Source organism: Fringilla coelebs (genome assembly GCF_963513975.1).
Source record: "Fringilla coelebs genome assembly, chromosome: 4".
In the NCBI taxonomy this organism is placed as follows: Eukaryota; Metazoa; Chordata; class Aves; order Passeriformes; family Fringillidae; genus Fringilla; species Fringilla coelebs.
Window position 1 is genome coordinate 12,320,430 of NC_140032.1, and position 18,294 is coordinate 12,338,723.

The 18,294-nt window shown below is 37.2% G+C and overlaps 1 protein-coding gene across 4 annotated transcripts in view; it reads right to left on the reverse strand.

Moving 5' to 3' along the window:
* Positions 1-2,562: 2,562 nt before the first annotated feature.
* Positions 2,563-18,294, reverse strand: part of WFS1 (wolframin ER transmembrane glycoprotein) — a 32,637-nt gene continuing 16,905 nt past the window's right edge. For all 4 annotated transcript variants that reach the window (XM_084204507.1, XM_084204509.1, XM_084204508.1 and 1 more), the window contains exons 3-8: positions 16,388-16,470; positions 12,401-12,545; positions 11,407-11,577; positions 10,731-10,811; positions 6,842-6,987; positions 2,563-5,219 (exon numbers count right to left, since the gene is read on the reverse strand). In XM_084204507.1, coding sequence (XP_084060633.1) covers positions 3,411-5,219; positions 6,842-6,987; positions 10,731-10,811; positions 11,407-11,577; positions 12,401-12,545; positions 16,388-16,470 — 2,435 coding nt within the window. In that variant the 3' untranslated portion in view covers positions 2,563-3,410. The remainder of the gene's footprint in view (positions 5,220-6,841; positions 6,988-10,730; positions 10,812-11,406; positions 11,578-12,400; positions 12,546-16,387; positions 16,471-18,294) is intronic.

An 18,294-nucleotide genomic window follows, 5' to 3' on the forward strand; every position in this document is an offset into this window, starting at 1 on the left:
AGAGCCCCACCCAGCCTGGCCTTAAACACCTGCAAGAACGGGGCAGCCACAGCATCTCTGGGCAACATTCTTAATATCCTGTGTTACAAAAAAATTTCAACAAATTTCCAATTAATAACAGCTATTTTATAGCACTTAAAAGATCTATTAGTTCTAAGAAATAAAACCATGTTAATTCCTACAGATCTACCATTTTATTCTCTGGGAGAACAAGGCAAAACTCTGCATTCTTGCCTCCTGCAATATGCTCTTAGTCATTACAGAGTGGGCTCTTAAGTTATTCACAAACTCTATATGTGTTGTGTTGTTTTTCTGTGCTTATGGAAGAATGTACCAGTTTGGAGAACAAGCAGTACTTTTTCATGTTACATTGATGAAATTCAAATCCATATTTTTTCTAAATTCTTTATATTCTAAATGTTAAAGCTGAATTTACAGAACAGCTGAACCTAATTTAGAATTGTCAATAGCAATGTAATATCCTCCTCCTCTTTCATTAATTAATACTAATTCAAAAACCTTAATTACCAGCCTAGAGAAAGGGCACCTGCCTTTGGAACTGTTTATAATTCATCATATATTGAAAACTGAGTAAGAAAATAATAAATGTAGGAATAATTGAATAATTAATAGCAGCTGCTAGATTTTGTGCCTCTCCAGCCAAGAAATGGACTGGTTTGGAACACAGAGCTGTAGCAGGAATGGAACAAAGTTATTTTGTGTTCTGTTTGCTTGCAAGGTGCAAAGTAAATAGAGGCACCCTTTGCAAAAACACCTTGATTATTAAATTCCAGCAATTTTGTGATTGTCAGCTAAGATACACTTTAGAAAGGAAAGATTTATTTGGTAAAGGTTTCAGAATACTGAACACTAGATTGACAAGATCCATCAAGTCATTAAAGTACCCTCTTTTTCCATAAGAATTTAAAAACATCAAGGAGAAACACTTGAGAAATAGCATTAAAAGGCACTATTTAAAGGTCCTGAAGTAAAATTTGCTTCCTCTGTCCCTTGTTGCTGCACTGAAAACATATAGAAAATGACCTTCAATGTGCTACTGTGAAAAACTTCCCACCTGTGCTGAAAGGAGGCACCTGACAAATTCAAGTATGCCCATCAATCTATCACTACAGAGCACATGCATTCTTTTTCCTAGGGTCTAGCTAATTCAATTTGGCTTTGGGTGGTTTTTTTCTTCATGTAAGTGCATAAGGGGTAATTATTTAACTTTGAATGTGACCAATATTGATATGAGTATTTTTGAAGGAGCTCTCCCCCTCTGAGAAACTGGAGATTTTTGGCTAATAATTCAAAGTTTTCAAATTTAGTTACAGTTATATGCCAATATCCTCTAACAACTTCCACAAAAAAGTTTCAGAGTTGTTATTATGATACAGATGGCAACTAAGGTATCAAAACTAAGCCTTTTCTCTCTTAAAAAGCAACTAATTCTAGATAAATCAAGTACCCTGCCTCCTCTTGCAAAACTTCCCACATCTGACTTGAGTCACTTTTTCATTTTCAAGACATGTAACAACTCCTTCAAAATGCACCACAGTAAGTCACTAAGTTGACATCCATACAAAAGGTAAAAGCTAATAGGAGGAATTTTAACATTAGCTCTGAATCCCAAGACTGTTGCCTTTTTTCCCTCCTGACAAATATATTAATAGAAGTTTCACAATTGTGCATGTATGTAAGGGAAAAAGGTTTGAAAACTTAAAATCTTTTGTGCTTATATTTCAGAGCCAGGAAGAATGTTTGGGTATCTAAAAAGAGCTTATGGATGTTCTAACAAAAGTGGGAGAAAGGCCTAAGTTTGGCTTATTTCCAGCCAAAATGGGCCTGGATAAGGGAAGCTGTCAAAACTTGCATTTACTTGCTATTTTATTCCTTTCTTTTCCCCAGGTGGAAACAGAGATACTTGGCAAGTTTTCAAAGCTGGAAGCACCCTGAAAATATGGTTTTACTTCACAGATTTTCTGATGGCTGAAGCATGACTGTGGGGCTTTGGATGGTGGGGGTTTCTGCCATGGGCACTGGGCAGCACATCTGGAGGTGCCTTTGCTGTCCTCCCTCCCAACTGCAGCTCTGGGTAATGCTCAAGAGGGTGCTTATAGCTGGCATGCAGCCATTGCCTCTCTGTCCCCAAAAGTTTCCCCTTCTCCATCAGGTTTTCATTGCTAACCCTTCTCCCTGGTCCTGGTGATGACTGACACACAAAAGCAAAAAGGAATCTAAAGCAGGCTCAGTGGAGGAGTCAGGGAAATGGCAGGATGGATCTGTGATGTGCAGCCACAGTGGCCAGAAAAGGTCCAAAGTCACAACAAAAGCAGGGTGAAGCACTATGTGCAGACTGCACAGCTACAAAATCTTTACCTGGCACACCAGATTTTACTGTTGACTTCAAAACCGTCAAGTGCAACTTCAAGTATCTCACACCAGAATATTTTAAACATTCTAAATCGTACTTTTCAGTGAAAGCTGCTATCAGCACAACACAAACAACTGGTCACAATGTCAAAGCAAAATGAACAAATGTTGTACCCATTTAATTCAAGTTTGTACTTCATGTTTATTTGCAAAATACAAGTAATTAAACAAACATTTTATTTCCATTTCCACTAGAGACTTTTAGGTATAATTTCAGTTTCTGTGGCTTCTCCATTACTGGTACCATGTCAATACCAGCCTTGGTATTTGCCTTTCCCACACCAGCATGGGCTATACCTTAGTGTAACCAATCAGAACAAATAGCAAACTTCATACACTTTATTTAATGCTACGTAGAAGCCTGGGGACTTTGTAAAACCTTGCTGGGGTGTGAAATGTTGTGCCCTTTCAAAAAACAGTGGTCACTAACTTCTGGACAAATAGTGAAACAGTGATTGCTGTACGCAAATACTACCAACAGGTACTGACTCTAAGATCACTTTTTTCTAGAAAACACCAAATAAATACAAGCAATAAATGCACCAAAAGCTATTGTCAGTTACCTATTCTAAACCATACCTCTGAAAATACAAATGGGCACGTTGTGAATACTTAAAAGAATAAAGAGAATAAAGTGCTTTTAACATTGAGCAAGTGAATGCATCTAGTGTTGTACCACAGGCAATATATCCATTTTGGACAAAACAGTCTCCATGCAATTAGTCAGCAGTGATCCCCTGCATTCATTTACAATATTAAAGTACTACATATTACTTCAGTCATACAGGGTTTAAGGTCAGGATATGGTGTGTACACTTGCAAAATTCAACCAGTGCTCTATATTAGCACACTGTTTGAGCATTGCTACAGCAAGGTAGATTTTTGTTGGGTGTTTTATTTTCTCTTAAGGAGCCAAACCTTTGGTAGTGTAAATGCAGTGGAAACTGAAAATACCACTGAACCAATATGTGAGCACATTATGCAGCTGACAGGAATGGGAAGAAGAAAAAATCAAAAGCAAATTTAATGGCTTTATGCACTGTGCTCCTCCAGTCCTGCTCTATTTTCACGTGCCTCCCTGCAGGTAAGAGTTTAGACATGCAATTCAAGCAAGTGATTGCTTTCAGTTCAAAGACAGGCCATTTACTGCCAAGACGACCCTCCAGAATTGTGCTGAATTCAATTATACTCCCTTGCCTCAAGTTCAGCAACACTTTTTTAAACTCATTGCTTGCCTTCAGCACAATATCTTTGGTTATATCATCCTCCTCTACAGGCTTGCTTCCATTTTTGCTACTGAAAGGCATGCCCACAGTTATTTCAAATTTGTACCGATCAAACATTTTCATGTGGCATTTATGCTTTGTCAAAAACTTCAGACGACACAATTCTTCCTCCTCCAGTGTAACATTTTTGGGATCACAAAGAGGATAGGTTTCACCATACAAGCATCTCATCCAATCACCAATAAAAAATGGAAGCATATTTATTGCAGATTCCGCACTATTGTCGATTTCTGTCACGCGCACGTATTTGAACCGCCCAGTCCACGTCACTCGGTGTCCTTCCAGGTGACTGCACAAAATCTGAGTACGTGCCATGTTAGTCTCCTTCCAGGCCCGGGGTCCACAGAGGAAACCATACTGATTCCACGTCAGGGTGGAGTTGTAAACTTTCATGCCTTCAGATCGATACACATAGAACCAACAGAACAGCACTACGGCTGTAATCCACACCAGAATGAGTTTCACAATGGAGCTCCGAGTGAGCGATTTCACCACTTCAACTATGGAGAAGTTAACCTTTGTCCACCATCGAAAGAGCAAAGGAACAGCACACAAAACCAGGGTCACGACAATTTTCATGAGCTCCAAAGACAAAAACCACTTAAAGAAGTGGACAAGACACATCAGTGCAATGCCCACCCCCAGCACTGGCAGGGCAAAGAGGAACAGGAAGTAACCAATGGATGCACGAACGAGCCCAATGCCAGAGGACTCGCGCAGAATGACCACAGAGAGTTCACACCACATAAAACACACCAGGTAAGGGACCAGGTAGCAGTAGGTGCCTTTAAAATTCCGTAGTTGGGCCATTCTAAAGAAAAGATAGAACAAGTACAAAAACAGAAGGCAGGGGATGCTTACATTGATCACAAAGAAATGGCCTACAGGAACTATAAAGAAGGTTTTCCCTAAGAATTTCAAGTAGCCAAAATTCCCAGGTAATACCTGCAATAGGGATAAGCAACCTGCAGCTGCCTCAGTCATTAATGCCCTTCGTGTGTAAGGTTCTGCACACGTGCTTAAACTCATGTAACTTGTCACTGTGAAGAAAACTGAGACAGTAGCTAACTCTGAGCATGGTATACAGTCTTTGCTTGCTATAGGGAAGGAAAAAATTACAAAGAATACTGACAGTAAAAAATAAAAGTATGGTTCTAAGTGATTCCATCCAAAGTTCACCTCAGCTTGCTCAACATCTAGGTTTGGTTCAAAACGAAGCAGTAAGTCAGTCAAAGCACGGAAGTTTTCCCAAGCCTTACTGTCCTGAAAAACTTTCAGTGTGCAAATCACCATAGAAATGAAGGACAAATAGAATATGACTAATGGAATAATGAAGGCAAAAAAATCAATTGTCAGATTACTGATGATGAAGAAAAAGATGAGAGCATTGATATGGTGTGTTGGAACAATGGTAGACAGCCAATGCATTCCTGCCTTTGATGCAATATCTATAAGGTATTCTTTAATTTCCATAATGGCATGAAGTGGATATTTTACAACCTGGAAAAAGAGAAAGAAGCATTTTATTAACGAGCAGTTTTGTATCTTTACATCACAGACATTCCTAGCTGAAGCAGTAGCAGCCAGTAGTCTAACATCAGCTAACATTAAAAGATTTATATTTCAGATCAATGTTGCCAATAAAAAAAGATTACTGTGTCTGAGATTATTAGCTCCATTCTTATTAACTCAGATGAAGCTCAGACAATTTTGATTTCAGGCACAATGTATTTCATTACCTTTGACACATATAATTAAATGGCTTCCTAGTCAAATATTCTGCTCTGCTAACTTCATACTGAAGATAAACTACATGGCTACAGCCCTCCACTACCTTAAGTCATTACTTGAGCTGCGAGTACTGTACTTTAAAGTGTGTAACTGCCCCATTCTGCAAAGATTATGCTATACATTCTATGCATATACACTGCAGGAAGTAGTGCCTATGACTCACTGCGGATTTATCTTTAAAGAATCCTTGCCAAGCATCTAGGGATGCAGCTGTCAAAACCTGTTTTGGAAGCAGCAGCAGTATGTTAAATTCAATTACTACACATTTACAGATTCTTTAAACTCCAAAAAAGTAACTGTAGAGGATCTTAAAATTCTACCTATTTTACGTGGCATTTTCCAACACAGTCACTGGACAACAGAGAAACTGCTGGATTTAATACTCACCCTGTAACCAACCATACTTTACAAAAGATCAATTACAAGGTACTGGATTTTTCAAACACACATTCAAATATTGCATAGGGACATTAGATGCTGCAATCAATCCTCTTTCCCCCATAAAATGACAGTTTTTATTTTTTCCCAGATCTTACATTTTTATATTAATTAGTTCAAGGGGAAAAGCCAAGAATGTTCCAGCAAATACCTGTGGCACTGTGATGAACTGGGACAGCACAACCCCTAATGATTTGAGCAAAAGCTTCTTTATTTGTGAAGGCATCTCTGTTCCTCATAAATGCAACTCTTTCAGACAATTAGCCATGCAAAAGCTTGGAAAGAGACGCCTTTCACTCCCCCCCTTTTTCCCCACCCCTGCAATATGATAATGAGAAACAAACTTACACGAAAAACTCAGGTCAGAAACCACACACCCCCTACCTTGCCTAAAATTTATGCCAATATTGAAGGCATGCACCTTTATTTTCCCTTCTCCTTTCACTGTCTAGAGAAGTATCATTGTAGAAGCTAACAGCAAGTTTCATCTTTCTTGAATTCCATCATAACAGAACCTTTTCATGCTATGTATAATTACTCCCACCTGCTTGGTCCTGTTTAAATTAGAAAGATATGAAGTGTATAACAACATCTATAATAAAAATAGGGCAGTGATGACAGGTACATTTAAATCCTCACTGAAGATGTAATGAAGGTAGATTGATCCCTTACAGGGAAAACTGTTGTCCCTTTCGTTTAAATACGTGACTCATATATATGAAACTTGAAACATATAAATGAAGTCAAGTCTAAAAAGAAGTTGCAGCAACAATTCTTGTGGTGATCTATACAGACTAAACATCAGCTCTGAGAGAGAAGTGCAAGTCACTCCTGTTTTGTGTGTGATGCTTAAGAGGCCATCCAACATAACCTGTTCCATATTGCCTTTTTACCTTCAGTCGTAGGGGTAACTCTTCAGGACTCTTCCCTGCCAACTCATCATCTTCCTCTTCCTGCATAATCAGGTTGGATGGGATGATTCCCTTTGCATACTTCTTGGTTATTTCAACAAAGTCATCCAAAGCAATAAATTTTTTAGCTAAAAAGATAAAATGAAAATTTGAAGAAAATTTTGTCATAACACTGTATTGATTATGAATTGGAATATTCATTTGCTTTCCTGCCAGAATCTAGTCTACAAAAAATGAACTACTGACAACATAGGTTTACCTTGCAACTTGTCCTGAGATCTCTGCTGAAAACAACAATCTCCTTGAGACAGCAACATGTATAATACTCTACATCTTCTACTCTACATCTACAGTAAGTTTATTATACTGATAAGTAGGATAACAGAGTGAGTGAATGTAGCTTATCTGCAAGGATTCCACAGGAAAAAAGACTACTGGATTAGGTCATAGTTTTAAATAATAAACTATTGTATCTGCTTCAGAGAAATATTCAACAGCTGCATTGAACAGAAAGATTGTACAGAAGCACTAATGAATTATCCGCATGCCATCAACTGAAACACTGACTTCTGATTTGTCATTTAGCAGTTCATTTTCTGAGTTCAGAAGTTACAGACATATAGTTATGGGAAATACAAAACTATTATATTTATGAGACTAAATATGGACAACCTAAAGTGTATTAATTTATTATGATATGTGGCTATACAAAGGGTCTCCTCCAAACTGTATCAACTGTGATCCAAAACAGCTACCAGGGACGAAACAGACTTTGCTCTGTTTACATAGAGACAAAATTCATCCCTCTGCCCTGGAAGATCCTTATCCACTCCTGTGACCATAAGGGAGGCACGGGGTTACTACTGAAAACTCAGGGGAATGGCAGGACAGAAGATGATTTATACACTGGTTCAAACTCTTTGCACCCAGTTCTCTACACCAGCATGGATTAACAAGTTTGTATGGCAGACAAGCTTGATGCAGTTCGTAAAGGAGAATAATTAACAGCAATTTTCTTCCCCATACACTAAAGCAAATGACATTGCTGTATACATGAAAGAACTGAATGACAAAAATCTGTAACACACCTCCTACACAGTAAATGTAACTAGTTAGCTCATGCAAAGATATGAAAGCTGGCCTGCTTACTAGTTTGAGATTTTAAAGAGACAGATAACTGCTTCATTAAATTAAAATCAGAGGATTAATGGGTTTGGGCCCAGAAAAATTTTAATTTAGATATGCTACTTTTATAGAAGCAACATATAAATAACTCTGTATTTAAGACTGAAAACACTGGAGATATAGAACAAAAGAAAGTATTTGTCTCAATATACATATTAGAGGAAGAGGAATGTTAAGAGTTCAACAGAAAATCAATATCTTACAATCTATCTTTTGGTTTAATCTCACAATATGGATGCTGCCTTTGGCTTGGGCTTTTACCACTCCACCTCGTCCATGCATGAACCCTTATGTCCCACAAAATACCATCTGGCATGCCTCCCAAGAAACAAGAAAGGATTTATTTTTGCTAACTATTCTTATTATTCACAGACTGTAAGGCAACTTTACTTGCATCAAGAAATCTGTAAGACTCTTTAGGTGTTTTGGTGGGCTTCAGATTAAGCCTAATATCAAAGGTGTGATCTAAATTGACTGTCTTACTGGGAAAAAAATATACAGTGCTGGAATAGTCTTATTCATGTAGAATCAGCAAACAGACATGTAAGAACCTCACAAAAATACCTTAACAGCCCTTTTACTGTATCATGGGACATCCTAAGAAGGAAGGAGTTATTAACTTACTATGTATAGATGGCCTATCCACTGCAATGACATTCACCCTCTCAGGCATGCAACAACTGCCCACTGACAAGGTCACCTCTAATTTTCTGTTTATACCTCCATTAAGGACAACCCAGATCAGGTATCTGTAAAAACATATCTGGCTTAAAAATTATCTTCCAAGTATTGGCAATGTACTAGCACTGAAAGAAAAATCTCCTTCTGGCAAGGTAAATGAAGAAACTCAGTGAGTCAGAGAAGTAAATGCTCAAGAGTAACAGTTTTCTTGTTCTTCCATGAAAAGGTAAAAGCTCTCTAGAGAAGAGGTAACAAGTTAACTCCTACTTTAAGTGTTTGATGAAAACTTTTCATTTTTAAATGTCATTAGTATTTTGTCACCCAAGTGTCCCTTAGATTGATATAAAAAGTGTATTTTGTAGACTCTACTTTATTATTCATAGATTTTTTTTCAATTTGGTTATGACAAATTTCCCTGCCTCCCCCATCCATCGTAGGAAATGGAAAAATATTCACATCAATTTCTGCCTACACTTACATATAATTTCATTTACTGCCCTGCTATTTTATCTGCAATAAAGCCTTTAAAAAAACCCCATATTTGCCAGTTCCTTTTCTGATAACTCTCTAAATTACTGAAGAATCCAGAACAAAATGACTTGCTCTGCACTCATTTGTAGCAGCATATGCCAGTTCCCCTACAGGGATGGAAAGAACCCCAATGCAACACAGCTCAAATGAACCCAAATACATCTGCATTATGATACAATGACTGAACAATGAAATTCAACAGTCTTGTCCTTGAAGGACTGCTTCTAGCTTGCCAGAAGTGGCAGCCAAGTCACAAAAACAGCTGACACAGTCTCACAGCAGGTTTGATAGGACCATAAGCTTGCTTTCCAAAATATTATTTCTCACATCCCTTAATCCCTTATTCTTACACAGGCACATGCCCCTGTTCCTCTTTTACTTCTGTGACAGCTAATGAAAACTGAAATACTCTACTCTTCTTAGGAGTGCTATTTTTCAAGTCACCTCTGTAACAAACACAATCCTTGAAGGTAAAGGCCCAATTTACCTAATGAAATGTAAATCTCATCTTTCAAGGAGTTTAAACCTGCAAAGCTCCAGATCTAACTCTCTATTCCATGTATGACACTCAGTTCCACATAATCTTAACTACAGATGTATTAGTAAATAATATGCTGTGTGACATTTAAAAGTGCTTGTCAAGTATTGATCTAGACTGCACATGACCTATTCTATATGACTTAATGCATTTCGAGAAACTGAGGTTTTCCTGACAATGAATAATTGAACCTTATGTTAAATACTGTTCTTGAAAAACTACACATGCTGCATTGTTGATAATTCTTTTTAACATAACACTTTGCTCCTAAAAGCCTGAAAGTACATCAGTATTTCTAACAGTTATGCCAGACTAAGAAGAACTTTCATTTCCAATCCCCACCTCACCAAACCTTACAAAACTCACAGACTTAGGTCTACAAATCTGACCCTGTGTGTGTTAAGGGGTTTAATTCTTCTCAATACATGAATTAAGCTGCTGTAAATAATGAAAGAAGTATCTTGGTGCATCTTTCCTAATTCATTCATTGAACAAATATGAAAAGACAAATATTAATTATATGGGAAGAGCAAATGGAAGCAAGGCAAATAGAACGAAGGATATGTGTGCACTAAATCGGTGCATAATTCATTCCCTCACTGTAATCAGAAACAGAACTGCATTTAGAACGAAAAAAAAAAATTGAAGGTGAGAATCTTCTTTGCTGAATAGCCTTTTGAGTGCTGAAAGGGCAAGAATATAAAAATAACAAATGACATGCAAATTCCCTTTAGTAGTTGACTGCAATGATGATGTCTTCTGTGAGTTCACATGCAGATCAGTTATTTGTTTTCCACATACAGTAAACTGACACTATCAGTTTATTGCATTCCAAACCTTCTACACATTCTTAGTCTGGCAGCACAAAATTGTTTTCCAAAGCAAACTAGAAACTAAAACTACTGGCCAAGACTGAAAGCAGCAGCATGCACTCACATTCACTGTTCACTAATCGCTCCAGCATCCTTCTCTGCTTCTGCACAGACTTTGGGACTGGGCCAGGCTGCTTCTCACCATCTATTTCAAGAACAGAAGTTTATGGAAAGTCAAAGCAGTCAATTAAAGTGATCAAACAGTAACTGCAACATCTGGGGAATGATATTTTATCAAAGTAAGGAAAAGACAAACTTACATAGAAACAGAAAACAAGTAGCTAGTTTTCTATATTCCCGTTACTGTACTGGAAAAAGAAACAGGACTGCCACAGCTAACATTTAGTGCTGTAGTGGCAGCATGTCTTGAAGACTGAATCTATAAATTGAATTATCTAGTGAGGTATCATCAGGATGACTGTTAGAGGTGAAAAAAAATCAAATACAGCAGAGCCATAAAATACCTATTTTCCAAAGACAATGAGTGATAAATAAATATATTTTAAATATATGGTCAATTGAACAAGAACTCAAATGACCCACAACCTACAGCAAATGTTGGTCCAGAGAGCATAGTTATTAAAAGAGGATTAGTCTTTGAGAGAGTTATATTATCTTAAGTAGACTGTACATTTACTATTATCTCATTCCTGATTGTTCATAAAGCCCTTTAGGTTTTGAGCTGTACTGTGCCCATAAGTCTGTATTTATCAATACAATAATTCAGTTCATGAACAAACCTTCATTGTCAACTTGTCCAACATTTTCCAGCAGTTCAGAAACCGCTAATTGCTTCTTCTTTTTTGGATTTAATTTCCAGTACATGACCAAGGCAGCTTTTCGAACAGCCCTCTCCAAGTCAGTCTCAGATGTTAACTTTTTCACCTCTTCCTCATTCTCAGAAGTTATGCCTCAAGAAAAGAAAAAACACATTACACAATCATCCCATACCCATGCAGAAATGATAGATTTTCTCACAATTTATTTTTCTCAATTTAGTCTGAAACTTCTCAAGTTGCAGTCACATTTTGACCACCTAAGTAAATTATTCAAATGTCCTTCTGTGTCCATTGCTTATCAAAATCTAGGTTTAAAGTGTACTTCAAAGATGTGAAGACATGCATTATACTATGTCTTGCTTCAACTTTTGAAGCACAGTAGATCAGGTAAAAGGTAGTGCAGACAGGCATAGGTGACATGCAAAGGCAGCAAGAACTGAATAAAAGTTGGTTTTCTTTTTTGTTTTGTTGGGTTTTTTCCCCTCTCATAAGAGTTCGGATAGTTGGTGGACCAGAAGAGACCATTCCAAGCATGAGAAGTAACATGAAGGAAGATGAGAATCTTAAAGTGGGAGAAGGCGTGAACAAGACCAATTAGAAGAGGTTGGAGGGGGGCAAAAGAATGAAACAACAGCAGATATGTAGTTGGTGTGTGGTTATACATGCTCTTCAGAGTCAAAGAAAAGAAGCTTCCATGAAAGGTTAGGACAAGAAGAATATGCATGGATTTCATGAAGAAATTCAAGCAAATAACTAACAAAATGCTTTAATAAGCACTATTGGTAATTAGTGCTTTTAAAATTACCTGTTGGAACAGTCTGTTAGCAACTGCTCACGCAATTTTGCCACAATCATTTCCATCCTACCTTAACCACTCTTTTCAGAGTTAAAAGGAGTACAATATTGTTCCAGATAATGTGAGAAGTGCAAGCAGGAAGCCTCAGAGAACCCATACCTCTTCTGTCTTCCAGGCATCTCCGCAAGAGTTTGACAGCTTCTCTTCGACCTTGCTTAGCAGCAAGGATGAACCAGTCAACTGCACTACAATTGTTAAGTTCTTCATCCTCCTCTTCTGCCAATTTCAAGAAGTGCTTCCCCACCTATAATAAATAGGAAAGGAAACAAAATTCCTTCAATTACTGAAATACACACTACTTTGTCTTTATGTCTTTCTCTGTTCTTCCCTCCCACCCCCTGGAACTCAGCTAAGATGAATTCTCTCTGAACAAAAGGTCAAAACATTTGCTCCTAGCACTAAAGAACATAGTTGTAAGCTGATCTTCTGATTGGAAAGATCTGGAAGAACTGGAAGCAAGAAGGAATTGCAACACATTTGGCCAGGTCAGTGAATCAGTTGCCGTTGGTGTTCAGGCATCTGGCCGAATCAAGTGAAGAATCAAGAAGAGTGTTAAAAGTTTTCTTGAATTCTTTTCCTCCTACAATGACCAGACAATACTGCTCGTTTCCTTCCTAGAGCCAGAAAAAGTAAGTGTAATATAATCTGGTGCCAGTGACAATCAGAAATTCAGATGAATTGACAAGGCCTTGACATGGACGCAGGCTTCAAGAAGGGCAATCCCTGATTCACAGCAGTTCAGCCACTGAAGGTCAAAGCAAACTTGTGAATATTTGGTGAATGGAATAAAACTAATACTGCTTAAGCATCAAGAAAATTCAGTGAAAAAGCTTATAAAAATTCTCCTATTCAGGATTATAGAAATTACCAAGCAGGTGTCTATATTACTGTTTTACAGGTAAGAAAAAAACACCACCTTTTTTCTTCCTTCAAAAAATTAAAATATGTGAAAATGTACTAGAAAATATATTTATGCAATATTATGAAACACTTCTGCTTATCACAACACAAGGCAATAAGAAGTTAAATGGCAGAAGATTACCAGAACTACTGGACATTTTATCTGCACACCTCGAGAATGTGGGAAATGTTTTTGCTTGGCTCACTGCACTCCCCCTCTTTCTCTGTAATGTTACCTCATTCAGCTACATTCTAGAAGCAATTAATGCAATATCTTAATAGCTTTTAAAATCCACAATATTATCTGCTGGAACAAAAAACCCTGTTTGAAAGGTTTTCTGAAACTTTAATTTTTTTACTCCAGCATTCGTTACTGCCGCTAAAGGTGACTAAAGAAATATTGTTGAAAGATTAATAAATCATGTTACCCTTATGTAGATTAAATGCAGCAATATAAATATTATAATATATTTATATAATATCATATAAGACAGAAAGGTCTTTCTTCTTCCAGTAAAGTTTATTTCTCCAGCCATTTAACTGGTTTCATACACTTCAGCAAGTGCTTCAACAACTTCCACACAGAGAGTTATTGGGTAGACATTAAATCCATAGCACATACAGTGAAGTTATCCAAAACCATACAGAAATAAAGAGAAAATTGGACTAGATAATTTGTTTAAACAAAATTGATTGCAAAGTCATGCCAGAGTTCAATGGGAGGTGCACACCAAGAGTGTGCACAAAAAAAAAGTCTTTCAGCAATAGCATGGCAATAGCATGGCAATCTATCACTCAACTGCACATGTACCTACAGAAATTTATTTCAGAAATGAATTGCTTGAACAAGTTACATGGCAAATAACATCCATCTGACAAGAACAGCTGTTTCTTAAGAGGGTTTATATTTATAGCCATTGGGATTTTGAGCAAAACTTCAAGAGTAGCAACACTTAATCACACAGCTCTTAAGTTTCTAAGGACCTCTTGGATATAGAAACACGTATTGCAACATCCACTAACAGTTTGTGGGACTAGGCACATAGCACAAAAGGCACATAGCACAAGCAAAATGATAGCATAACCTGTTTTGTAACTGAAATGCTTTTTGGCTTGTCTGTGGTTCTAACAGCAATGCTCCTACATCAAATCACCTGAAAATGGCTGCAAAGCTCTGGCCTGCAGCAGTCAAAGGAGAAAGAATGGATAGGAAACAGTGTTAACCTCAAATCTGTCATTTAAGTAGTCTGGGATTCTCTCTTTCTCATGAGCTGAAAGTGTGAAATAAAGTCATATTTGGTAACAGCTTAACACAGACTTTCACACTGTACTTCTCTAAAGGTTGTTCCCATTTCTGGCTTTGCTAAGTGAGGTGGTCATCTCAAGCAAGATGTTCCCTTGCAGATTTCCTCTGGTTAAAGACACAGAACTGCCTTTTCTCCATTACAGAATTCCAGCTGTGGGTGTTTCATTTATGTAACTGCCATACAGTTATTTCTCGACTAAATATATATATATATATAAAGTTACAGTAATACATGTTGACAGCCACTCAGAGTGCACTTATTTCCATAGTCATTGCAGAATTTTTTTGAATATACACAGAATAATAAAATAACTACAAGCCATTGAACCAGCTAATTTCTTGTGTTTGACTTTGTAATTGTTAACAAACAGCACAAAAGCAGCATCTCATTCATGCTCTTACAAATGTGAGAAATGAAAATACATTTTTCTAATTGATTCTAAAGGAATGTATTCAACCATAGAGAAGAAATCAATTTCTTCTCGCATTTTAAAAACTAAAAGCTAATTCTCTCTCCACAAGCAACATGAAACCTGACTGCATAAAAAAAAGAAATTACTGTATTTTAGGCTCCATTTCAGGCAATTCATCCTGAGTGATACTGAAGCAAAATTGTATGCTGTATCTTTTTATGGTAAGAATCTTATTATTGTGTGGGAATAGAAAATGTACACAGTTAAATAGATAAAGGAAGAGAGTGAAAGAGAAATTAATAGCGAAGGAGAAAAATCCCCATCATTTATATACATATGCATGCATTGCAGACTTAGATTATGTAAGTATTTCTGAGTATTCTTACTCAACTGGAAATTATATCCTGAAAGAATATTATGGACTTTGCTTTCTTACGTGTGGAGGAATAGAGCCAAAAGATGGATTTTACAGCAACGATTCCCTCAAGGATAATGTTTCATCCTCCACAAAGCCACAGCTGTTTCAAAGTGAGGAATTTGTTACTATCTCAGGTTACAACTCCAAGGTCAGCTTGCCCCTCAAACAAGTTGATAGGGAATGGAGAACAAGCCTAGCACTGCCATATTTTTTTTTTTACCAGCCTTAAAGGAATTACTTTTCCATCCCCACCTCTGATTTTTATTTACAAGAGGAGTGGGGATCCTTGGGGAAAAATCCAAATCACCAATGAGCTTGTAGGAGACTGCAACCATTCCTATTGGGCATCAAAGCAGAATTTGGAAAAGAATGCTCAAGTAAAACACTAACCAGGTTAAACACAAATTTAAACCCTTCTAGAAAATTTTAAGCTATTTATACTAGACCACTATACCAGGCAATAGAATGCAGTAGAAAACTGGTACAATTTTTCTAAAACCTAAGGGAAAACCTGAACTGCTAACAAATGCAGGACAGAACTGATACTATTAATTCAATTTTATCTGCCATTAAATAAGTAAAAGATTTCAATAAACATGGGGGTTCTTTTCTAAAATGTGTAATTCAACAGAGAAATGGTATATGAGCAAAACATCAACAACCAACCTCTGTCCCTGCTAAAGCACCTCAATGGCAGCTTCCTCCAGAGTCCAGCCTAAGAGCCCTGGTATCTTTGTATGCAGTGCAGTACTGAACAAACAGCATTCAACAGTCCCTGTCTGCACAGCTCCCCACATGCTTCTTTAAAAAAAAGAAAAGCAAAATCAGGCCTGTACTTTTCCCATGCTAAAGAGTTGGACCTGAAGCCACACTCTCAAGAAAGCAGCATTTCTCAAGGCAGAGAAACCATATGGCATCACCTTCCTTTGAACAGTTTAGCATCTGAGCAGACACAGTTCAGCTGAGGAAGAGATAATAGTTCTGCAGCAGGCAGTGCTATTTTTGGAATGAAGAGCAAATGAGACTGGACAAAAACCATATATAATTACCTCTGTTTGTGCTTTTGGTTCTCCAGCTTTGGCCCTCTCAAGCAGTTCTTCAAAGAGCATTTCAGGTTCTTCCTTCATGCCCTCTATAAATTAGATAAAGAAAATTGTTTACTAGCAATAGTTTAAAGTAGTTTTAAAATTGTTGCTATATGTGGTTGAAGAATTAGATTAACTAAAAAATTGAACATGAGGGTTTTGCAAGAACATTGAAAATTAACTTATTACAATATTGACTCTCCATCTCAGTTCTGTACTTCAGCATATTTACCCTTGTTATTTGCTACATGCCACAGGATGCCACAGTTTACAGTTTCTCATTTACTTCCACAAAATTTGTTTCTCAATAGAGTATTCATTACAATAAATATGAGCACATGTGGAACATGTAATATGGATCAGATTTTGTACTATTACTATTCTTTTCTTGATATCACCTCAGTCTTTCACCTGTCAATCTCTTTATTTAGCACTGGAACCTTTTCTAGGATTTTGAAAAATTAATCAGCCTTTAAAACAGTGTATTTGAAAGCTCAGTCCCTCAGTCTTTAGAGCATACAGAAACTAACAACACTTACAACCATACAGAAACTAACAACAATTACATCTGCTAAACCTTGTTTTTCTAAAATTTTTCTCCAGAACTCCACCTTGTATTTTATTTCTTTCCCATCTACTGAACACCTACAGACTTAAACAATTGGTTTTCTTCAAAAGCATCATATTGCTCCATTAGTCAATCATAAAGAAAAAATCAAGAGCTTTATCTGATATCCAGTGTTTGCAAACAACATCCTGCTGCGTGCTACTTGATGAATAAATAATTAGTTAATAGCAAAGCTGATGAAGGCCAGGGCTGCTACTCTTTTATGAGACGAATTCTCATAAAGTAGTTTAGAAAAACTTAAAAGAGAAAAATCAATACAAATTGTATGTTTTAAGTTGGGCAAGAATGGATGACTGATCACTGACTCAAGAGTTACAGCTTTACTGACCAACCAATCTAAAATTATAGTGAGAAAGGCAGACATAAATTCTACACTAAGCACCAAAGTCTGACCCCTACTGACATTACCCCACACAAACACTCTGTGACACTTTGTAGCTATGTTCTGAGGACAGTGGCAGCTTGAAAAGTGTGCTTGGGAAGCAGTTTCCAGATGTAGGAACCTGACTGGGCACAGCAATTCGAGCAGCTGCTCAGCAGCCCTGCCAGCTGAGGGGCCAGGCACTACCAGCTATTCTTCATGAGGTGGCAGGAAGGAAGAAATCAACCCCATCCCACATGATCTCCTGAAGAACAGGGTCACTTGCACTCTTTAACATCCCTGTTACTGGGACCATTTTTAAAGAAGAACAGGCTACAAGCCAACACTTTCATTAAAATGGATGTATTTAACAAGAGCAAATAATGAAGTAAGATTTCTTCTTCACCATGCCACAATTTCATCTGCCAAGCTGTACTTGGAAAAGTTCTAATGCCAGATTATAACATGTTGTCTGGCTAAACAAGGCACATAATGAAAAATAATTTTCATTTAGTATTTGGTCTTTTCAAAAAGCTGTAAAAATATTATTGTAAAATAGGCAAACACCATTGCAGCAAAATTAACTACTTAATCTCCTTGCCCTGACATACAACCAACAGAATTTGAACTCTAAACAAGTCAGAAGCCTGTTTTCCAGATGGCACCATTAACACCAGCAAACATCATTCAGGGGCTCTCTACTAACAATAAACAGGAAGTTACAGGAAAGAGCATATTGTTTGAAAGAAGTGAAATATTTATCTACCTACCCCACTCAAATGAAACAAGCTGGGCAAGGCAGTACTTTTCTTGTTTCCTTCTGTGCTTTCAAATTCATTAAACCCCTTTGCATCAAAATTTCTGTACTAGAGGACTTAGGAA